Source organism: Marmota monax, unplaced genomic scaffold, assembly GCF_021218885.2.
Source record: "Marmota monax isolate L192 unplaced genomic scaffold, Marmota_monax_Labrador192_F-V1.1 WCK01_AAM20220418_F8-fsc00266, whole genome shotgun sequence".
NCBI classification, from domain to species: domain Eukaryota; kingdom Metazoa; phylum Chordata; class Mammalia; order Rodentia; family Sciuridae; genus Marmota; species Marmota monax.
The window spans coordinates 443,900-464,320 of NW_026694572.1; the positions used below are offsets into that span (position 1 = coordinate 443,900).

General features: G+C 46.2%; 1 protein-coding gene across 1 annotated transcript in view; it reads right to left on the reverse strand.

The window, feature by feature from the left end:
• The window catches only part of Dnaaf5 (dynein axonemal assembly factor 5), a 52,240-nt gene that overhangs the window by 3,952 nt on the left and 27,867 nt on the right, over positions 1-20,421 (reverse strand). Inside the window, exons 7-12 of the mRNA XM_046420994.2 lie at positions 18,593-18,736; positions 17,137-17,305; positions 10,266-10,413; positions 7,128-7,278; positions 6,083-6,239; positions 3,369-3,560 (exon numbers count right to left, since the gene is read on the reverse strand). Coding sequence (XP_046276950.1) covers positions 3,369-3,560; positions 6,083-6,239; positions 7,128-7,278; positions 10,266-10,413; positions 17,137-17,305; positions 18,593-18,736 — 961 coding nt within the window. The remainder of the gene's footprint in view (positions 1-3,368; positions 3,561-6,082; positions 6,240-7,127; positions 7,279-10,265; positions 10,414-17,136; positions 17,306-18,592; positions 18,737-20,421) is intronic.

Sequence of the window (20,421 nt, forward strand, 5' to 3'; positions counted from 1 at the left end):
GCCAGATGGACTGATGGACTGTAATGGGGGGGAAGTACGAGGTTCCTGAGGTGTCTTCCATTTGCTGGGTAAGGAATCTCAGGAACCAGTGTCTCTCCATTGGAACCACTGGTACTATATGGTACCAGAGGGGAGGACCCACAATTATCTGAAAAGGCTTTAAAAATGCCTTTTGTGGGCTGGGGTTGTGGCTCAGTGGTAGAGCGGTTGCCTCGCATGTGTGAGGCCCTGGGTTTGATCCTCAGCACCACATATAAATAAATAAATAAAAGAAAAAAAATGCCCTTTGCTACTCCAATTGAATGATAGGTGGAGGTGGGAATACATCTTTTTCCCATTTCAACCAAAGAACTACAGGCCCCACAGGACTGGATGCAGTGGCAGATGTGAGAATCTAGTCACCTCTGGTCAAGCTGGATATTAGAGAGAGTTGCAAAATGTAAGAGCGCTGCCACTCTTCTGCTGTTTTGTTTTAGAAAATATGTTTCCCCAAACACAAGTTATTTGTGTTGTTACATAATGGGTTTATTGTTATGTTAGTTTTTATTTTATTTTTTTTTTTAGTATCAGGGATTGACCCTGGGAGTGTCCTACCAATGAGCTAATCCCCAGCCCTTTTTAAAAAAAAATTTTTTTTTTAAATTTTGAGATAGGGTCTGGCTAAGTTGCCCAGAGGGCCTTGAACTTATGATCCTTCTGCCTTAGCCTTACTGGGATCATAGGCATGCGCCACCACTCCCAGTTACTGTTATTACTGTTATTTTAAACGAATTAACAATTACTAAAAAATTTCTCAACTTTTATTTCCTCATTATTGAAGGCCTTTGATATAATTCAGTACCCATTCATGATTAAAAAAACTGAAGAAACTGGGGTCAGACAGAACCTACCTCAATATCATAAAGCAATCTAGGAAAAACCCAAAGCAAATGTCACAGAAAAACAGGAAGCATTTCTTTTAAAATCTGGTACAAGACAAGAATGTCCACTGTCACCACTCCTGTTTAACACTGTGCCAGAAACTCTAGCCAGAACAATTAGGCAACCGAAGGAAATAAAAGCAATAGGAATAGGAAAGGAAAAAGTCACGTCATCGCTGTTTGAAGATGGTATGATTCTGTACCTAGAAGATCTAAAGAACTTCACCAAAAGACGCCGGAGCTAACAAACAAATTTACAAAGTAACAGGTTACAAAATCAACATACGAAAATCAACCGCTTTCCTATATACCAACAACAAATCTTCTGAGAAAGAAATCAGGAAAACATTTCCATTCACAATAGCCTCAAAAAAATAAAACACCTAGGAATAAATCTAACCAAGGAGGTGAAAGACTTCTCTATTACTACAGACTTCTCTATAACTGAAAACTAAAGAACACCGAAAAGAGAAATTGAAGAAGACCTCAGAAGATGGAAAGGCCTCTTATGTTCACGGACAGGCAGAATTCATATTATTAAAATGACCATACTACTAAAAGCAATACACAGATTCAATGTAGTCCCCATCAAAATATCAATGACATGCTTCACAGAACTAGACGAAACAGTCCTAAAATTCATTTGGAAGAATAAAACCCAGATAGCCAAAGCAATTAAGCCAAAAAAAGCAGTGCTGGAGGCATCACGATGCCCGACTTCAAGTTACACTGCAGAGTTAGAGTGACAAAAATGGCACTGTACCAACAGAGAAACAGACATGTTCTACCCTGTACAGTGGGACAGAATCGAAGACACAGAGACACTCCCACACAACCACAGTCATCCAATCCTTGACAAAGGTGCCAAAAACGTACACTGGAGAAAAGACAGCCTTTTAAAAACAAATGGTGCTGGGACAGCTGGTTATCCAAATGTAGAAGAAAGAAACTAGACCCTTACCTCTCACTCTGCACAAAAATCAATTCAAAACAAATCAGAGATCTTAGAATTAGATTAGAAACTAGAAGAAAACATAGGGTCGACATTCCAGCATATAGGCACAGGCAACAACTTTCTCCATATGACCCACAAAGCTCAGGATATAGTGCCAAGAGTTAATAAATGGGATGACATTAAAGGACAAAGCTTTTGCACAGCAAAGGAAACGATTAGGAATGTAAAAGGAGAACTCACAGAATGGGAGAAAATCTTTGCCAGCTATTCTTCTCACAGAGAATTCGTATCTAAAATATATAAAGAACTCCAAAAAACCCCAACCCTCTCCCCCAAAAAAACCCCTTTACACCAAAAATCAAATAACCAAATTAATAAAATAGGCAAACAAATTAAAGACACTTTTTAAAAGAAGAAATACAAGGGCCATCAAATATATGAAAAAATGTTCAACATCATTAGCAATTAGTGAAATGCAAATCAAAACTACACTGAAATTTCATCTCACACGCCAGAATGGCAGTTATCAAGAATATTAACAATAATAAATGTTGGAAAGAATGTGGAGAAAAAGGAACACTTTTTAAATTTCTTAATTTTTATTTTTTAACTGTAGATGGACACAATAGCTTTATTTATTCATTTTTATGTGGTGCTGAGGATTGAACCTAGTGCTTCACATGTGCTAGGCAACTGAGCCACAACCCCAGCCCAAAAGAACACTTTTATATTGTTGGTGGGATTGTAAATTAGTACAACCACTATGGAAATCAGTATGGAGGCTCCTCAAAAGGACAGACATGGAACCACCATATGACCCAGCTATACTCACTTCTTGGTATTTATCCTAAAGAATTAAAGATCATCACACTACAGTGACACATGCATACTCATGTTTATAGCAGCAATAATTCATAGTAGCCAAACTAAGGAACCAGCCTAGAAGTCCATCAACAGATGAATGGATGAAGAAAATGTGGTATCTATACACAACAGAGTTTTATTCAGGCATAAAGAAAAATGAAATTATATAATTTGCAAGAAAATAAACGTAACTAGAGACCATTATGTTATGTGAAGTAAGTCAAACTCAGGTCAAGGGTCATATGTTTTTTCTCATATGTTAAAAATATACAAGGAAAAGGAAAAGAAAGGTGGGGACAGAGTTCATGAAAATCAAAGGGAGATCAGCAGAGGAGAGGGACCAAGGAGTAAGAGGTGGGGAGGGCAGAAGGAATGCTGGAGACGATGTTGGTCGGATTACGTGGTCATCTTGTGTACTGTGCTAGTGTACAAATTTATAACAACAAATCCCATCCGTATGCACTTATTACAGTGCACCAACAAAAAAAGGGGGAAACAATTTTCTCAACTTTAATTCCTACGATGATATCAGCACTAAAATCACAGAGACAAAGCTGGGAGGGACAGTCACAGTCTCCTGAGTGCAGCTGCTGCCCCTGGTGTGTGCAGACATCGGGCCATTAGCTTACCTAAGACTGCGTCCTGGATGGTGTGCTCGGGGTCATCCAGGTGCACGAGGAGCTCCCGGTATAGGTACTGAATGCTGCTCTGATAGTAGGCTTTCCCCTCGGAGCTCTGTACGCACTGCAGCCAGGTGAGCAAGGTGGAGGCCGCTGTCAGCCTCACTTCAGTGGACACGTCATCCAGGCGCTTCAAGAGCTCTAGGAGGAGCGGCCCAGACAGGAGTGAGAGGGTGCAAGCCGACACTTTGGGTGCAAAGATCCAGTAACAATATTTAACCCACAAACTGGAGGCACTTGCCCTTAGGTCCCACGAACCCATACCTTGAGGGAGACACCAGGCATTCAAGCTCTGAAGCCGAGGCACTCTGTGCTGGCCTGGGCCTAGGTTGTACTGTCTTCTAAGAGCCTGCCTGCAGGCTAGGCAGCTCCACCCTGCCCAGCCGCTGTGCCCAGAGGGTACAAGATGTCGATCACATACAGGCCTCCCAGGCTGGCTGCCCATCTTTCCCAGCCAGCAGCTGGCAGGGGGTTGGGTTGCTGACACTTCCTCTCACCACTGTCGCCTCTGGATAGGGTTGAGGCAGTGACAGTGATGGCTCCGAGTTTGTTTCTACTGGCCATTGTGACCAGGCCACTCTGCCCCCCAAGACAGAACAATCTTTCCTGATGAGTGAAACGTTCAAAGTAAGAGATTAAGATTTTTAACCACATCTATACTTTTCCCCATGATCTTAAGAAAACCTTCGGCATCTGGATGATTGGTATGGGTAGGAGGAGAAGGTGCTGGTGGGAGAGGCACACAGGTTGAATGTGTCCTCTATCCTGCATGGAAGGCATGGAAAATATCCAAAGTTCAGGGTGTCCCATAAAGAGGGGCCTCTGGATTCCTCATGAGAGACACCTATGTGCTCCCACAGGTGCTGGGCATCTGCTGTAAACTGTGCAGAAGACGCACATCTGCACATCTTAAGGACTAGCACAGGGGAGAAAACTGCCCCAGGCACACAGCATGATGTCCACACATTCTGCGAGGCAAGCACATCACCCTGGCTTCTCAGGATGAGGAATCAAGTGAGAGTCAGGATGTGTGCATGGCAGCCAGGGCACAGAGTCAAGTGCAAAGGCACACTCCTCCAGGTCTATGAGTGCCCGGGCCAAGTCCAGATCCCATGGGGCTGGTGCTTCCTCATGTAAACTCTGTAGCTGCGGAGAGAAGAGGCTGCCTGCAAGTTCCCTTCTGTCACAGCTGCAACATAACTGATGGAATTGACACCTCCTGTCAGGGCTGGTCCTGCTATTCCCATTCATCACAGTGGGTCAAGGTGTCCCTCCGTCTCTGGGCAAGTAGGCAACAGTTCTTTCAACATATCACCTTAAGAGCACAGAAGGGCACTGAGAGGTATAGGAACCTTCTGAATTCTTTTGTCATGAAAATAACCACACCTCTGCTGTAAACTGCAGGACAAACCTCAACACGTGCAGTCTCCTCCTGGCTTTTCTTTTTAAAAGCAAACAAGCGACCAGACTGACCCGGGCAGTCAGCAAGTCACACTGGCCAAGCCTGCCCCAAAATAGAATCCTAAAGACTGTTGGTGGGAACAAAACATCTGTTCCAACAAAAATAAAACAAAAACTTAAAAAAAGCAAAGCTGAGAGAAGAGGTGAGAGGGCTCTGGACTTCAATTTTCTTCAGGAGGCACAAGTGTCTGTCCTGCAGCGGGACTGAGAGTCTGCAGAGGGCTGCGCACTCCTGTCTCTCCCAGGTGCCTCCCAACTCCTCTCAGGCCACACCTCACCTTCTCTTCCACGCCTTCAACGTACTAAGCTTTAAATTCCAGGACTTATTTTCATTTACAGACATCTTTGAAGATCATCTCTTGGAAATTAAGTGTGTGGGTGCTCCCATTTTAAGAAATAAGCAACAACAGACATGCATTTTTCCAGAGCTTCCTGGGTTTTTTTTTTTTTTTTTTTTGGTGCTGGGGATGAACTCAGGGCCTTGTGCAGGCTAAGCAGGTGCTCTCCCACTGAGCCCCACCCCAGCCCCTACTGGTTCTTTTCACATCACCTGGCTGCTCTTTATTCCTGCTTGCCTTCTGTTTTCTCTGGTGTTTTTAATGGATGGCACTCTCTTAGCTTTTGATGACAGAATGTGAGGCAGGCCCATAACCTACCTGCCCATCGCTCTGGGGCTGGCCTTCTCTGTTCTTCTGCCACTGTATTTACAAGCTCCCCCAGAGCCACTGAATTTCCTTCTGAGTTCCTGGTTTGGTTCAGCACATCCTTTTCTTGGTGGCTCCTAACTGACCACCTGGCTCCCACCCCTCCTGCATGTCTCAGTCTGGGATGTCTGTTCTGTCCCTGTCTGCTATACAGGTCTGGCTTCAGCATAGGGGCACGCTCTCCAGTGTACTGTGAAGGAAGTTGTCCTGGATTTTATTTTCACAGTGAGGGTGTGGCCACAGCACCCGCCAGAGCAGGGGTCCCTGCTACCCTTGTGGTCATGTGCCCTGGCTGCGGTGGACATGGAGTTTTGTCCTCCCTGCCCTCACTCTGGTCCAGAATGTCCACCTTCCTCCCATGTTCTACTCACTGGGTGTTTTATATCTGTCAATGCTGGATCTGACTTGTAGAACCAACTCAGCCAGAAGTCAAAGAGTGCTTGACAGTATTTTGCTGGCAAATGGGAAAACAACGTGCTTTGATGGACAGTATCCTACCTGGATAAATCTTGATGAGCTTATCTGGATCCATTGTATCACCAGCTGTCTTTAAAAATGTGTTCAGGACACGGCAGGAAATAAGCCGGGTGGTCTGGGCGTCCTCCTCCAGGGTGGCCAGCACCTGTGGCATCAGTGCTTCCTGCACTTCCTGCATCTGCAACCGGCCAGGGTGTGAGGGGATGCCTGGAAGGTGTCCTGCCCATCAGAACACTACTTGGTGCCCCTGCCCATAGAGCAGTTCCCAAATCACAGACATCGTGCAGTCTGAAGAGCTGTTTTGAAAGTTCTACTTGGAAGTAGACTTGATTTTAAAACTTGCATAACTTGAATATTTTTTATTTTACTTTTTAAAATATTTATTTTTTAGTTTTATGTGGACACAATATCTTTATTTTTTTATTTTTATATTTTATGTGGTGCTGAGGTTGAACCCAGTGCCTCATGCATGTTAGGCGAGCACTCTACCACTGAGCCACAACCCATGGGCCAACATTTTTTATTTTAATGTGGCCAGCTGACTCTTAGCAAGGCCCAAATCCTACTACCCAGTGCTGTGCAGGTCCAGCAGCATCTAGAGCATTAGCTTGAGTGGCAGTCCTCCCATGTGCCAGGAGGGGGCGCTCGCATACTATGGGTGCCCAGCACAAAGGCCTTGAGGAGGATAAGACATTCACAAGGCCTGGCAGGAAGCCATGGTTTTCTGGCTTGCTGATCCCTGCACAAGTTGGACATGCTAACAAGCAGAGCAGAAAGCCTGAGGCCTGTCTCCATTCAGGAACCCTGCTGTTTAATTCTTAGTCTTGTAAAGGATATTCAATAAATAAACCAAGAGGAGGAGACCAAATCCTTGCCAGGCCCCCAGGTTACTCGAGGGCACAAAGCCTGTGGCCCCAACCCGCCAGCCCCCAGGTACAGCCCTCTGTGCATTCTCTCACTCCTTGTAAGAAAAGCACTGTGCTGGCCCCATGCATCCCCAAGTGAGGCCCCAGGTTTCCCACTGCAGGTTTCCTTCTCATACCCAGACACGTCAGGCTGTCCCTACCTGTGTGGCTGACAGGATGTCACTGCTGGTGAGCGCCCACAGACAGGACACGGCAGCTGTGCGAATGGCTGCAGCTGTTCTCCCTGCTCTCCACTGCAGATTGGGAGCCAGGATGTCCTTCAGCACCATCTCCAGGTAGCCGTGGAACTGCCTGGAGCCAAAGCACGAAGGTGGGTGAGGGAGGCAGATGGATCCACGCCAAAGAAAGCACTTTAATTTGGGAAATGCATTGGGCTCAAAGAGCCAACAGGAAGCATTGGAAGTGACACCCACAGGAGAACTTCCATTCCTGGGGAGGAGGTGGCCGAGGGCTAGGCTGCTTCTCCAGTGGAAGAGGGAGCTGCTGCCCAGCCACCAGGGAGAATCACAGTGAGCATGGCAGGGCTGCTCTTCCAAGGACTCTGGTGGCCTCTTCTTGGACCAGTGGTAGATCCTGGTTTTCAGGGGAGCTCTACAGCCTAAGGATGTGTTTCAGTCTCTTTAAAACCAGGGGCTGCAGCTCCAGTGGCTTCATGGAAAAGGCCTGAGCTACCTTGACCCCTGCCACAGCAGCTCCCCGGCCCAGCAGACTCACATCCATCTGTGTTCACTTTTTGGAAATTGGCCAATGGGTTCCTTCGACCACGCAACACTCCACCTCAGCAAGGGCAGCAGCTGTGGGGCCGCCAGGCTTCAGGGAGGGAAGAAGCTCCTGCCAAGAGCCAGGGTGGCTTCATTCTACTGGTGGCCAACTAGTTCCCTGAGCTGTCAGGACAAACAGAACCCAGCCTGTGCACTTTCACCTCAGCTCTGTAGCTCTGCATTTGCACGCCTGAGTGCCCTGATAAAATGGCAGAAGCCTCACATATCCTGCTGGTTCCTGCACCTGCAGGCCCCTCCTGACAGGTCCTGTCTCCAGTACCAGCTGTGCCAGTGAGAGACCACCCCACATGCGTGGCCCTCTCTTTTGAAGGCTCCAGGTGCTTGCCCCCAGCAGGGCTTTAAGGCCAGGAGGGAGGTGGACAAGCAAACCTGGAGGGGGATGCAGCTGCATGTCTGCATCCATGTGTTTTAATTTTTAAGCACAGAGCCGTCATGTCCTGCAGTGATTCATAAGAGGACTTCTTGGAATGACCAAGCGCCCTGCACCTGTTTCCGAGATGGTTCAGGTAAAAGTGCCCTCAAAAAGTTGTGGGCTTGGGGCTGAGGATGTGGCTCAACCGGTAGCGCGCTCGCCTGGCATGCGTGTGGCCCAGGTTTGATTCTCAGCACCACATACAAACAAAGATGTTGTGTCTGCCGAAAACTGAAAAATAAATATTAAAAAATTCTCTCTCTCTCTTTAAAAAAAAAAAAAAAAAAAAAAAGAAAAGTTGTGGGCTTAAAGGTGAGGGTGAGTACTGAGTGCTGGCTGGACCCTGGCCCTCAGGATGGCTGTAGTCACATGGTTCCAGGAGACCTGCCATAGGCACCATTAAAACAAAGGGAGTAAGAAAACGACAAATTCCTTTGAAATAGGAGTACTGTAAAGATGCACACCAGGTCCTGCTATCATTAAGACACGTCCGAGGGGGCTGGAGATGTGGCTCAAGCGGTAGCGTGCTCGCCTGGCATGCGTGTAGCCCGGGTTCGATCCTCAGCACCACATACAAACAAAGATGTAACTAAAAAAATAAATTAAAAAAAAAAAAAAAAAAGACACGTCCGAGTGACACATCCAAGAGGTCCCTTCAAAACAGAGGACCCTGCTCTGCCAAGAGGCCTAATGGAATGGGATAAGGCCCAAAAGATCACACACATTACCTTCCCTGGCAGCAATTTTTAAAAAAATATTTATTTTTTAGTTTTCGGTGGACACAACATCTTTATTTTATTTGTATGTGGTGCTGAGGATCGAACCCAGCGCCCCGCGCATGCCAGGCGAGCACACTACTGCTTGAGCCACATCCCCAGCCCCCTGGCAGCAATTTTTAAGTAAATCTTTTTTTACAGAACAACTGTACTTTGAATAATCTGTTCTCCTGATGCCAATCTCCTTCCATGAGGAGCCCTTAGTGCATCTCTGGAATGCTGGGCTCATGGGCTTAGCTGTGCTCATGGAAGAGTGTTTGCTGTTCTTCTAGATAAACGGTGGAGTGCGGAGAGGCCACGGCCTGGCCAGTCCTCATGGCTGTGCTGCCTCCCTGTCAACCACGTGTGTGTCTGCCTGCTTGTGGCTGGCTGCCAAGGAGCTCATTAATGCCATTTTATGGACCCTTCTAGCCCTGAGGTTTTTGCAGACAAGCAGGAAACAAAATTTCCTGACGGCTGGCTAGAGGCCCAATAGCAGAGAGGAGATTAGGGTTGCAATCAAAGAGAAGTGTGAATGACTAAACTATTTCCATAGGAAACTTTACAGTTGTGGCTACACTCTGCATAGACTGGCTTGTTCCCTGGCAGGGGAGAAGTCAGGTGTCAACAGCCAAAACACTCAGGTCTCCATCTGTGAGACCCAGGCGCACAGGCCCCACCGCCTCTCCTACCTGCTCCTGGTCAACTGGGGTGGTGCCCAGTGTGACTGTGGACACTCTCTGACTTACAAAGGAGGACAAGCAGACTGGCAGTGGCTGGCCTTATCCCCAGGTCTCCCCCCCTTCAGAGTGACCTTGGGATCTGAAGCTGCTCCTCCTCCAGATACTGGTTCTCCTTCTCCATGGTCTTTGTCTGCCCTTTTCTTACTTCAAAGCTGTAGAGTGGAGGCCCTTTCTGTTTTAATGCTTACCTAAAAGTTCTTTAGATAACGGGGGACTATGTCTAACTCTAACCATCGACAGTGATTCAATCAGTTCTTTGTTAGGTTTGAAAGGTACCAAAAAGCTTTTAAAATGGAGAACAGCTAATATATAAACCATTAATAGTTAATGTTCCCTAAAACTTTTTCATTCAATGGAATTTTAATGACCACACTAAAACCACTTTGATTTAGTGTCTCAGTGTTTCTCTGCTATGCACTACTGTCCCGATCTTGTTGTTTACCCAGTGAGGAAAAACCCAGGGCCTCAGGTCACCAAGAAGCTCAGGGGTGGCCTCAAGCTCCCACCTTAGACCTCAGGGGGAGCGTGCCTTGTAGTGTGGAGATGGGCCCTAGCTGGGCTCTGCACCGACTTGGAACCAACCTACCCCTGTGAGTCAATGGTGTCCTTGGGTCTTAGCAGCACTGAGGAGAGGACAGAGAAGAGCTTCAGGCGCATGTGTGGGTCTTTGGCAGGTTGCAGACAGGCCCGTAGGGTGGGGACCACGTGTTGCAGCGCTTCTCCAACAGCAGGGCCTGTAAGACAGACAGACGGGGCTATGGCAAGCTGTAGCCATCCCTGTGACGGGGGGCCCAGCTGAGAAGGAAAGAGACCCAGGAGCACGTGAGCTTAGGAAAGGCCTGCTGTGGCTCATATCACAAGAAAAAGAAAGATTGACCAGAATCATTAAATACATGTACACCCATATATGCATACTTCCCATACCATGAGGAGACTTCACATATAGGTTGGCATTTGATCTGAAAGCTCACTGAATTATGGCCCGAAAGAAACAATCTCTGCTGTCACACTGACTGATGTAAACACGGGCCACCTAGAAAATTCTTCACTGTCCCATGCCAACAAACAGGACTTCATAGTTCAGAACGAATACAAGTTTCTCGAGCCTGTATTCTCTTCAACATTTTTTTTGCTAATTCTGTGATAAATTAGAGAACAAGCCAAGTGATTTAAACTTTTGCTCTTTTAAGATTTAGCATCTCAAATCCCAGAGCTGTCTAAGCCTGCGAGATGGAAACAGGGAAACCCGGTGCGGAGGGCTCATTCATCCCCGGAAGCCCCAAGATGTTGGAAAAAGGAACTGATGTACTAAGGAGTGGGATCCCCAAAGTATAGGTAGGCACCAGGGGTTTGCTCAGCACAGCATGGGTGAGGGCCAGAGGTTTGCTCAGACTCTGTCAACTCTGAACAAGTGACAAATGTCTCAAAATGTTCGGATGAGAGAAGGAGAGAGAACATTCAGGATAAATACCAATCTCCCAAGACCGAAGTTCTATTCACAAAAACTAGAGGGACAAGACGCACAAAGGAAAGTGTAAGCCTCAATGGATGCCTTTGGCCTCCCTCTTGCAAACAGTTTTAACTTGAGCATTTTATCAGCTATTCTTTACAAATTGAAACCCAACAAATTCTTATTTATATCTAAAGTCTAGGTCAAACACATACTAACAAAAATAAAGAGGGAAAAAAAAATCCTAAAAAATGCAGGTATCTGTCCTTACTTAGGTATAAAGATGGGTGACTTTAAGCACCTAGTGAAGAGCTCTTGATACTCACACAACACTATGCTAGACTTGACTTTGGGAAGAGAATGTCAACTTTTGCAATGGCAGGTATGGACCTGCAGAGCCAGCATCCACAGGGGCTGGGCATCTACGTAGCAGTGGAGCTTCTGGGGTGCCACTCCAGAACATGGCTGGCATTGTGTGGATCAGAAAGTGTTTGGATAAAGGTTATTAAACGTACAACTTACACAAAAACGCTTCGGTAAGTTAAAAAGTCGCTACATGCAAAACCAGGAGGCAGCACTTTCCTGAGAAGCTTCTGCCATCTGTGGGTCTGCCTTCCGGGTCATTCAGTGGGCAGGGGAGCAGAGGCTAGGCTGTTTCCAGCACAGCCTCACTCTCTCCTTAGGACACGGAAACAGCACGACAGCCACTGATAGACAGTTGCCACACCCAGGGAAGCAGCCCTGGCCATGGCCTTTTAAATCAGGGGAGCCGACACTGCTGTTTGGGAACTGCCTTTTCCAATGGAAGGCCCAGCGACAGGCGTTCAACAGACAGTAAGTCCAGGATTCCTGGCGACCGGGGTGAGGGGTGTGGAGCTGCAGCCTGACCCTGTACCTCTGGCTGTTGATCCTTAGACACATCCCCGGACTCCTGGGTCTGTTCTGCTCTCTGTATGATGTATGAAAACGTTTGTGCAGTGCTATCTGATATCATCACAGCCCCTGATGGTGTGACAGAGAGGACAGGGCCTTAGCATGGACCCTAAGAGTCCCCCTTGATCGTTCATGTCTAAGTCTCAAAAAAATCACAATGGGACAGATCCCAGTGGCTGCACTGTGTCTCAAGCACACACACCTCTTGCCAGCACAGGGCAGTCCAAAAGCTTGAAGCTCAGAGGGTGGTGGGGGTGTGGTGGGAAGGCTCTGGACCTGAGGCCACTCTGAAAGAACAGTCCACCCACTGACCCTCTACGTGCGACTAGACCTGGCAGAGCTGGAGGCCACTAGGGGATCATGAAGTTTACTTGGGTCCTCATCTTCCCACCCTGGGAGGCTGATGCGGGGTTGGGGCAGGTGTCGTCTCCTGTTTGAGCATTTACTCAGGCAGACTCTCTAGGGACCTAGGTGAAGGGCCTTCCTGCCATAGATGACACTATTTCTGCCTTTCTGACTCTTAATTGGAAACAAACTACCTTTGCTGGCCTAAATACAAAGTGAGCATAATGTCCCTGGGTCCTGGCATGGTTGCTGGAGTATGGGGAGAAGGGCCACGTGGCCCCCCAGGATGATACCCCAGGGCTGCGGCTCAGGTGGTACTTGTGAGGCAGTTCCTTGGGTTTTAAGAATGTTAAAAGGGACAAAACCCAAAGGCAGAAAGGGCCTTAGGACCCTTGCCTTGCTGGTGCTTGCTCCCCTTGCCAGGGGCACACTGCTGCCCTTGTCCTTCCCTCTCCTCCTGTCACACTGCCCTGCTCCATGGGGCTCTGATGGTGGCCAGGCTCTTCTCCTGGGGGAATGACCTTATACTCTCAACTTCATGCTAGGTATTTGGATCATTTCCAATTCCTACTAGCACTTCATGCCTTGTTGAATATTTTGGGTACAAAGCTGTTTCCACAGTTCGGATCAATTCTCCCAATGTGCCTGCTGAGCCAGCGTGGATACCCTCATTGCCCCAGCTGCCCTTCATAAGGACTGCCTGCTCCACTGCCTGCCACATCTCAGGCACTGAGCTGATGACACGGGGACAGCCTTGTTATTTTTGGTCAAATTCGATAGATGGATTTGCAACTTGTATTTCTTTATTACCAGGAACGCTGACAACTCTCTGCTCTGGCCACACACCAATGCTCTCCCATGGCCGGAACGTCCTGCCTGCAGTGTGGGTCTGTGCTGTCCTCAGCTCCTGTGAGTCCCACACCACATAGGCCTGATGCTGGAGTTTACTGTGACACCTCCCCTTTTATTTGGCTTCATATAAAGGCACAGTTGTACCTATTTCTTTTCTTTATAGCCTCACTTTCTGGAAGTTTTAAATGTTTTATAACTAAAAAGCTGTCCTCTCATAGGACTTTTTTAAAAAAATGATTCTTTTTCTTTAAAAAAAATTGTAGTTGTGGGCTGGGGATGTGGCTCAAGCGGTAACGCGCTCACCTGGCATACGCGGGGCGCTGGGTTCGATCCTCAGCACCACATAAAGATAAAATAAAGATGTTGTGTCCACAAAAAACTAAAAAATAAATATTAAAAAATTACCTCTCTCTTAAAAAAAAATTGTAGTTGTAGGACAGCATGCCTTTATTTTTATTTATTTTTTTTATGCAGTGGTAAGAATCGAAGCCAGTGCCTCACACGTGTTAGGCAAGTGCTCTACCACCAAGCTACAGCCCCAGCCCCTCTCACAGGACTTTTATAACTAAGAAAAAATTTTACATCTCTCTTATTAATTGATTGATAGATATATACTAGGGATTGAATCTAGTGGTGCTTTACCATTTACCAGCCCCCACCCCTTTTCTTTTTAGAGAGGGTTTCACTAAGTTACTTAGGGCTTCTCTAATTTTCTGAGGCTGGCCTTGAACTTGTAATCCTCCTGCCTCAGCCTACTGAGTAACTGGAATTATACGCATGTACCACCACACCCAGATTACAAAAATCTCTCATATTTAAAAAACTATTCTAATCCTTTTGCTTTCTCCATTCATTACAGTAGTATATGCTCATCATAGAAAACTTGGGAAAAAACAGAGAAGAATGCAAAAATAATCCATACTGCCTAGATATTGTGTTGGAAATATATCCTATTTTGAGATTTTTTTTTGTTCTTTTTGTTATTGATTTTTTTATTTTTAAAAATCAATTAATTTGGGCTGGGGATGTGGCTCAAGCGGTAGCGCGCTCGCCTGGCATGTGTGGGATGCTGGGTTTGATCCTCAACACCACATAAAAATAAAATAAAGATAGTGTGTCCACCTAAAAAAAAAAAAAAAAAAAAAAACCTAAAAAATAAATACTTAAAAAAAATCAAATTAATTTATTTTACAGTAGAATGCATTTTGACATATAGTACACAAATGAAACACAACTTTTCATTCCTCTGGCTGTACATGGTTCAGAGTCACTCTACCAGTATAATAATATACTGGTATATAATATAATAATATATTATACAAATATAATATAATAATGTGCTCTACCAGCACATAACTGACACAGAATAACTCTGGACAAATGCACACACAAATGCACAGCAGAGGCTCAGAAAAATACAGCTGGAATCACCGAATCAGTTTCAATGATGATTTGGGGCTTAACATATTGCTAATTGTCCTGTCTTTTGGTGTTATGATAAGAGATGTACACTCAAATTTATTTTGCAAGTTGTTAATTAGTTATGCCAACACCATAAGAAATATTTTCAAATGGAAATAGAACCAAGGGAAATAGCCTCAGGTCCTGGCTTTCCTGCTAACTGCTGGTAAGGCTGTCTCTGAGGGTGTGCTCACCTAGCATTCCGATCTCTGCATCCTGGAGTAATCTGATATGTGAGATTCTTTTGGGTGATAGTCGGCAAAACGTGAAATTACACAGACAAGGCCTCTGGGGTCCCAGCCTGTGGGGAGGGGCTGGATGCTGCCTAGGCTTACACCTCAGTCTGTCAGCTAGGACTCTGGGTCAGTCACCGGAGTTCCCTGTGCCTCTCCAGAGACAAGAACACAACAGGCTGATGTTTGAAGCAACTGGAGCAGTGTCTGGCATGAGTGTCAATGCTGTCACGACCTTACTCTTTCTACTTTCTTTTCTACTTAGAGATAATTTTGCACATAACTGACAAAGAATAATTCTGGACTTCTTTCTAGGCCTTGGAGCACTGACCACCAAGACCAACCATGGTGACTGACTGCTATGCTGCACAGAAGTCATAGGCTGACTTAGGCACCCTGGACTCAGGGTGTGATTGCAACATGCACACCTCAAAGTGGCACCACTTGGGGGAGCCACAGGATTGGCAAGGAAAGGGACAGTGGGGGCCTATAGACCAGAAAAGGCTGATTTGCTGGACAAGTCTGTCCACTTGGGAAATTGCAGGATATATGCAATGAACCACTGCAGCTTCTGTTAATGGAGGCCTCATGAACACTCAGAGGTGCGTGTTCCACACTTGTAAGGAAGGGTCTGGCAGCATTGCTGTTCCTCTCAGAAAAAGCCCACTTTTGGGGGCCCTGGAAGAATAAAGAAAAGCTGAGGCCTCCAACTGCCAAAGCCACTTTACTACATTCTTAGCACCAACATGGCTGGAGGTGCTGAGCACCACAAAAAACCCATACGTATCTGAAATATACAGGCTATATAAAAGGCCATCAAATATTCCATTTCCAAAGTATATTATGAAAAATGTGTGCCTGAAAAGAACTAAACAGAAACTTCTCAAAAGAAGAAACAAATGGCCAACAAGTGACAAAATGTGCAACATCTCTAACAATCAGGGAAATTCAAACCAGAACTACACGAAGACTTCATCTCACTCCAGTCAGATGGCAGTGATCAAGAATACGAACAATAGTAAGTGCTGGTAAGGTGGCTGGCAGAAAGGAACACTTGTGCATTGTTGGTGGGACTGCAGATTAGTACAACCACTCTGGAAAGCAGTATGGAGGTTCCTCAAAAAACTAGGGATGGAGGCACCATATGACGTAGCCATCGCACTCCTTGGTATTTTCCCAAAGATCTAAAATTGGCATACTACGTGATACAGCCATCTCAGTGTTTATAGCAGCTCAATTCACAATAGCTAAATTATGGACTCAACCCAGATGTCTGTCAATAGATAAATGGATTAAGAAATTGTCATGTATATACATAAAATGGAGTTCTACTGAGTCATAAAAAAATAACAAAAATATGGCAATTTATGGTAAAAGGATGGAAATGGGGGATAATACCATGCTAAGTGAAATAAGCCAAACTCAGAAACTCATAGGTTGATGTTTTCTCTTGTATGTGGAAGCTAGATTAAAATAAAGGAAAGGGGAGCTAAAGATGATATAAAGTACCAATCAAAAAGAGATGATATAAAGTACTGATCAAAAAGACTTGAGACAGGGTCTTTCTAAGTTGCTTAGGGCCTTGCTAAATTGCTGAGGCTGGCTTTGAAATTGTGATCCTCTGTCTAAGCCTCCTGAGCTGCTGGGATTACAGGCATGTGCCCCTGTGCTCCACTCTAATATAAATTATGAGACAAGCAAAAGGAAGTCAAGTAGAGGAAGGGAATGGGAGAGGGGAGCGAGGACAGAAGGGAAAAGGGTTGGGGGGATCCTGAACTGAAATCGATTTCCATGCATGTATGAGTTTGTCTGGGTGAACACAACCACTATGCATAACTATAAATAAAGAGAGAGAGAAAAAAAAAAAAAAAACTATGTGCTGGGACAGACTCTGAAGAGTTACCACACTTCAAAACAGGCCTTTTGGGTTGGGTCTGAGGCTCAGTGAGAGCATTTGTAGCAAGTACAAGGCCTGAGTTCAACCTCCAGCACCACAAATAAAACCCCAAACAGGTCCTTGGCATCTCTGAGAGGTCTTGTCACAAGGCTCCTCTCCACAGGTAAGGTGACTGTCACTCTGATGCCCCAGTCAAATCAGATCAGTGACCTGCATCCTTGTTTGTGGAGAAGAGAGGTGGCTGTGGACTGAGCTGGGAGTTGGGCCAGCACCGTGCGAGGCTCACCTGACTGGGTGACGATCACACTGAACTGCAGCAACTCTACAGAATGCACCGTCCAGTCGCTGTGTGAAGCAGTCAGCCGCTCCAGGAGGGGACCCATGTGTTTGCGATAGAGGTCCTGGCTGCTGGGGACATTCTCCACCGAGGCCAATGCATTCATAGTCTCCTGGGCCTAGAGGATACAAGTCACAGGTTAGTACGATTCTCATTTTTAAGACACATGCATTTATGACAGTTCAATGCCAGTGGCATTCAGGTTACAGAGCTCCAGGACACAACTGCTCAAGAACCTTCTGATGTCGGGTGTGAGCAGGGACTGGCCATGCACGGACTGGCTATGCACGGACATGGGGCCAAATAGTTTTACAGTACTAGGGATTGAACCCAGGGTGCTCCACCACTGAGCTACACTCCCAGTCTATTTCATATTTTTAGTTTGAGACAGGGTCTTGCATGTACCACTATGCCCGGTTCAAGTGGTTTAGAGACTATTTTCACCAGACTGTCCTTCCACCCTCCTTCACTTAGCTCTCCCATGCCCTCAGACCTCAAAGCAAATCAGGTATGCAAATGGCTCTGGAGGGGACAAGGGCAAGAGTGGTTAAATGTCAGGCTGGCCAGCCACCCATTCATTCACCTGAGCCTTCCTCCCCAGGTTCAAACACATGAGGAAGTCCTCCAGATCTTGGTGGCAGCTGCCCAGCAGCCTCTCCTGCCAGCACATGGTGCTCAGCTTCCTTCCTGTGGCTCCCAGGCACTGCCTTGTTAGTGTTTATGGCCTCATTAGTGAGAAGCTGACTGCAAAGACACGTGCCCTTTGCAAAGGCTATTTTCAAAGGTATAAAAAAAGTTTAAAGAGGCCTCAAGAAAGGAGAAAGAGGGCAGCAATCCCCTTCAATGTGAGGCTCCCTCTGGAAGGAGTCCATAGGCCACCTAAGTCTCCCAGAGAGAACCAGCCCCAGGGTTGCTGAGAAATGGTGCTGCAGAGGAACCACGTTCAACTCTAGCCGGGGAGCAACACCCTGGGTCCCAAATGGTCCATGAGCCCAGGGGCATTGGTGGATGAGAGACTTTTAGGTATAAATACAGTGCCAGTGGGACAGAAATAATCTTGCAGAGTGGATTGCCATTAGCGCTGTGCCGTCGCTCTTCTCTCTCGACTTGCAGCCACACAGGCAAGTGTGCACTCCTGAGACCCCACTGATACCTGCAGGCCTGCGGTTGCTTCTTTGCCATAGCTCTGCGATTAAACAGTCTTCCCTTCTAGATGCTAAAATACTTCTGCAGGTACAGGGGACACCCCCATGACCACCTCATGCATGACTCATCCCAACTGTCCCACATTCCTTCATCTTGCTCACAGGGCACACCCCAAACCTGACATCCAGGTGTAGAGGAGGCCTGGAGAAGATGATCACATTTCCTTTACAGAGTATGGAAGGGTCTCTATCAGTCTCACCTTCTCTCCAAGGCCAGTGGCACCTGAGACAGCTATTATGGTCAGCAGCACCTCCATGAGCTGTAGGCTGGCTGCACTGCAGTCCTCCTGACATGTGGACACCAGTGCCTGCACACACAGCAGCAGGTGCTCCAGGTAGAGGCTCTGGAAGAGACCAGAAGACAGCACTCAGTGCCCCGCATGTGCCACCCTTGGAGCACACGGCCCATGTGCACAGCAAAACCAGAGGACTTACCTGCCACATCAGCCACCAAAGGGCACAGTTTAGACAGCACAGACAGAGAACAGAGGCTGCAAGCTAAGGGCACAGCTCACTCTGTGAAATGCTTTAAGTTACATTTTAGAAGTTCATGAACCTCAGTGACGTGTACTCTATGTTTACAAGAGAAATGACATGTATCTTGCATTCACTTTAAAATAACTCAAGAGTTCTCCCTGCTCTCCAGAAGGGCTTTTTTTTTTTCTTTCTTTCTTTCTAAAGAGATGTAGAGGGAGGTTAAAGAACACAAAAGAGCTGCTGACAAAGTGAGGGGTGGCTCACGGAGTGGCATTTCTCTACTTTTCCTGCTTTTATGTATTTATGAATCTTTCCATAAGGCTAAGTTTTAACAGAAACAAAATTCTGTATTTCAAAAAGTGCTTCCTGATGCAGAAGGGCACTAAAGGCTGGGTGGGTCATACCATTTCCTTCTCAGCTTCAGGCACATCCACTACATAGTGTGGGTGGAGTGACAGGAGGGGCCGCAGCATGTGAAGACACCAGGTGCCGCAGGGTCCAAGAATCCTAGGCTTCTGTTCATATGTACTTTCTATGACATCCCTGTAGCATGACTATCTTATGCATGCTTCACAGAGTACAGAATGAACTGGGTTAGTGGTCACATACGTTAATTTATACATATGCTTTAGAAAAAATTGTACGTGTATTTGAGGCAAATGCTTCATTTTTTATTTTATTTTATATATTTTTTTACTAATGGGGTATGAGTTCAAAAAAGTATGAAAATTATTTGGCTAGAAAACAGAAGGGGTTCTAAAATTTCATGACCCACTAACTAGTGCCACAGTGCGCGCAGAAATTCCCCTGCACCCAGCTCTGCTTTGACCCACGGACATCCTGATCTACTGGGTGCCTGTCTGCCTACTCCCAGGAGCAGCTGCAGATTTCTGCTTTTATTCCACTCCTGATTTTCCCCATAGCCCTATTTCTTTTGGCCTGGATTTACTGATTGATTTCTAAGACTGCAATGTGATATGGGCCAATGTCTAGATGACCCGACACATAAATCTAAGGAGCCACCATTTTTCAACTAAATCAAAGGGAATGCGCTTTTAAAAGGTGTGCAATCCTCTTAGCTTTGGTGGAGAGGTCTCACCACAAAAAATGAGAGGTGGGTAGAGGGCTGCGGGCATCATCTGAGGAAACAGCAAGACCTTAGCATCCCTTGCTTTCCCAACTAATCAAAGGATGCTCCATGTCAGTCACCCAGAGGAGAAAAGACACAGCAGGGGACAGTGCTGTCTCTTGCTTCTGGAATGCTATCTGCAAAAAGTAATTCACTAGCTAAAGCACCAGAGGTTTCCCACTGAGGTAAAGTTATATCGCTGTTCATTAAAGAGGATGAATGAGCTGTGCTCACATTATAGCCTCATTTTGGTGACCTGTTGCTGATACATCCCAAGGACAAGAATCCAGTTTCCTTCAGTTGGGCCTAGGTACAGTGTCTGGCTCAGACATCAGAGAAGTACTTTTCACTACAGAGCCAGTCTCCCAGTGACCATGTCCAATCTAACTCACCGTGCACAAAATGGCTGCACAAATTCCTGTT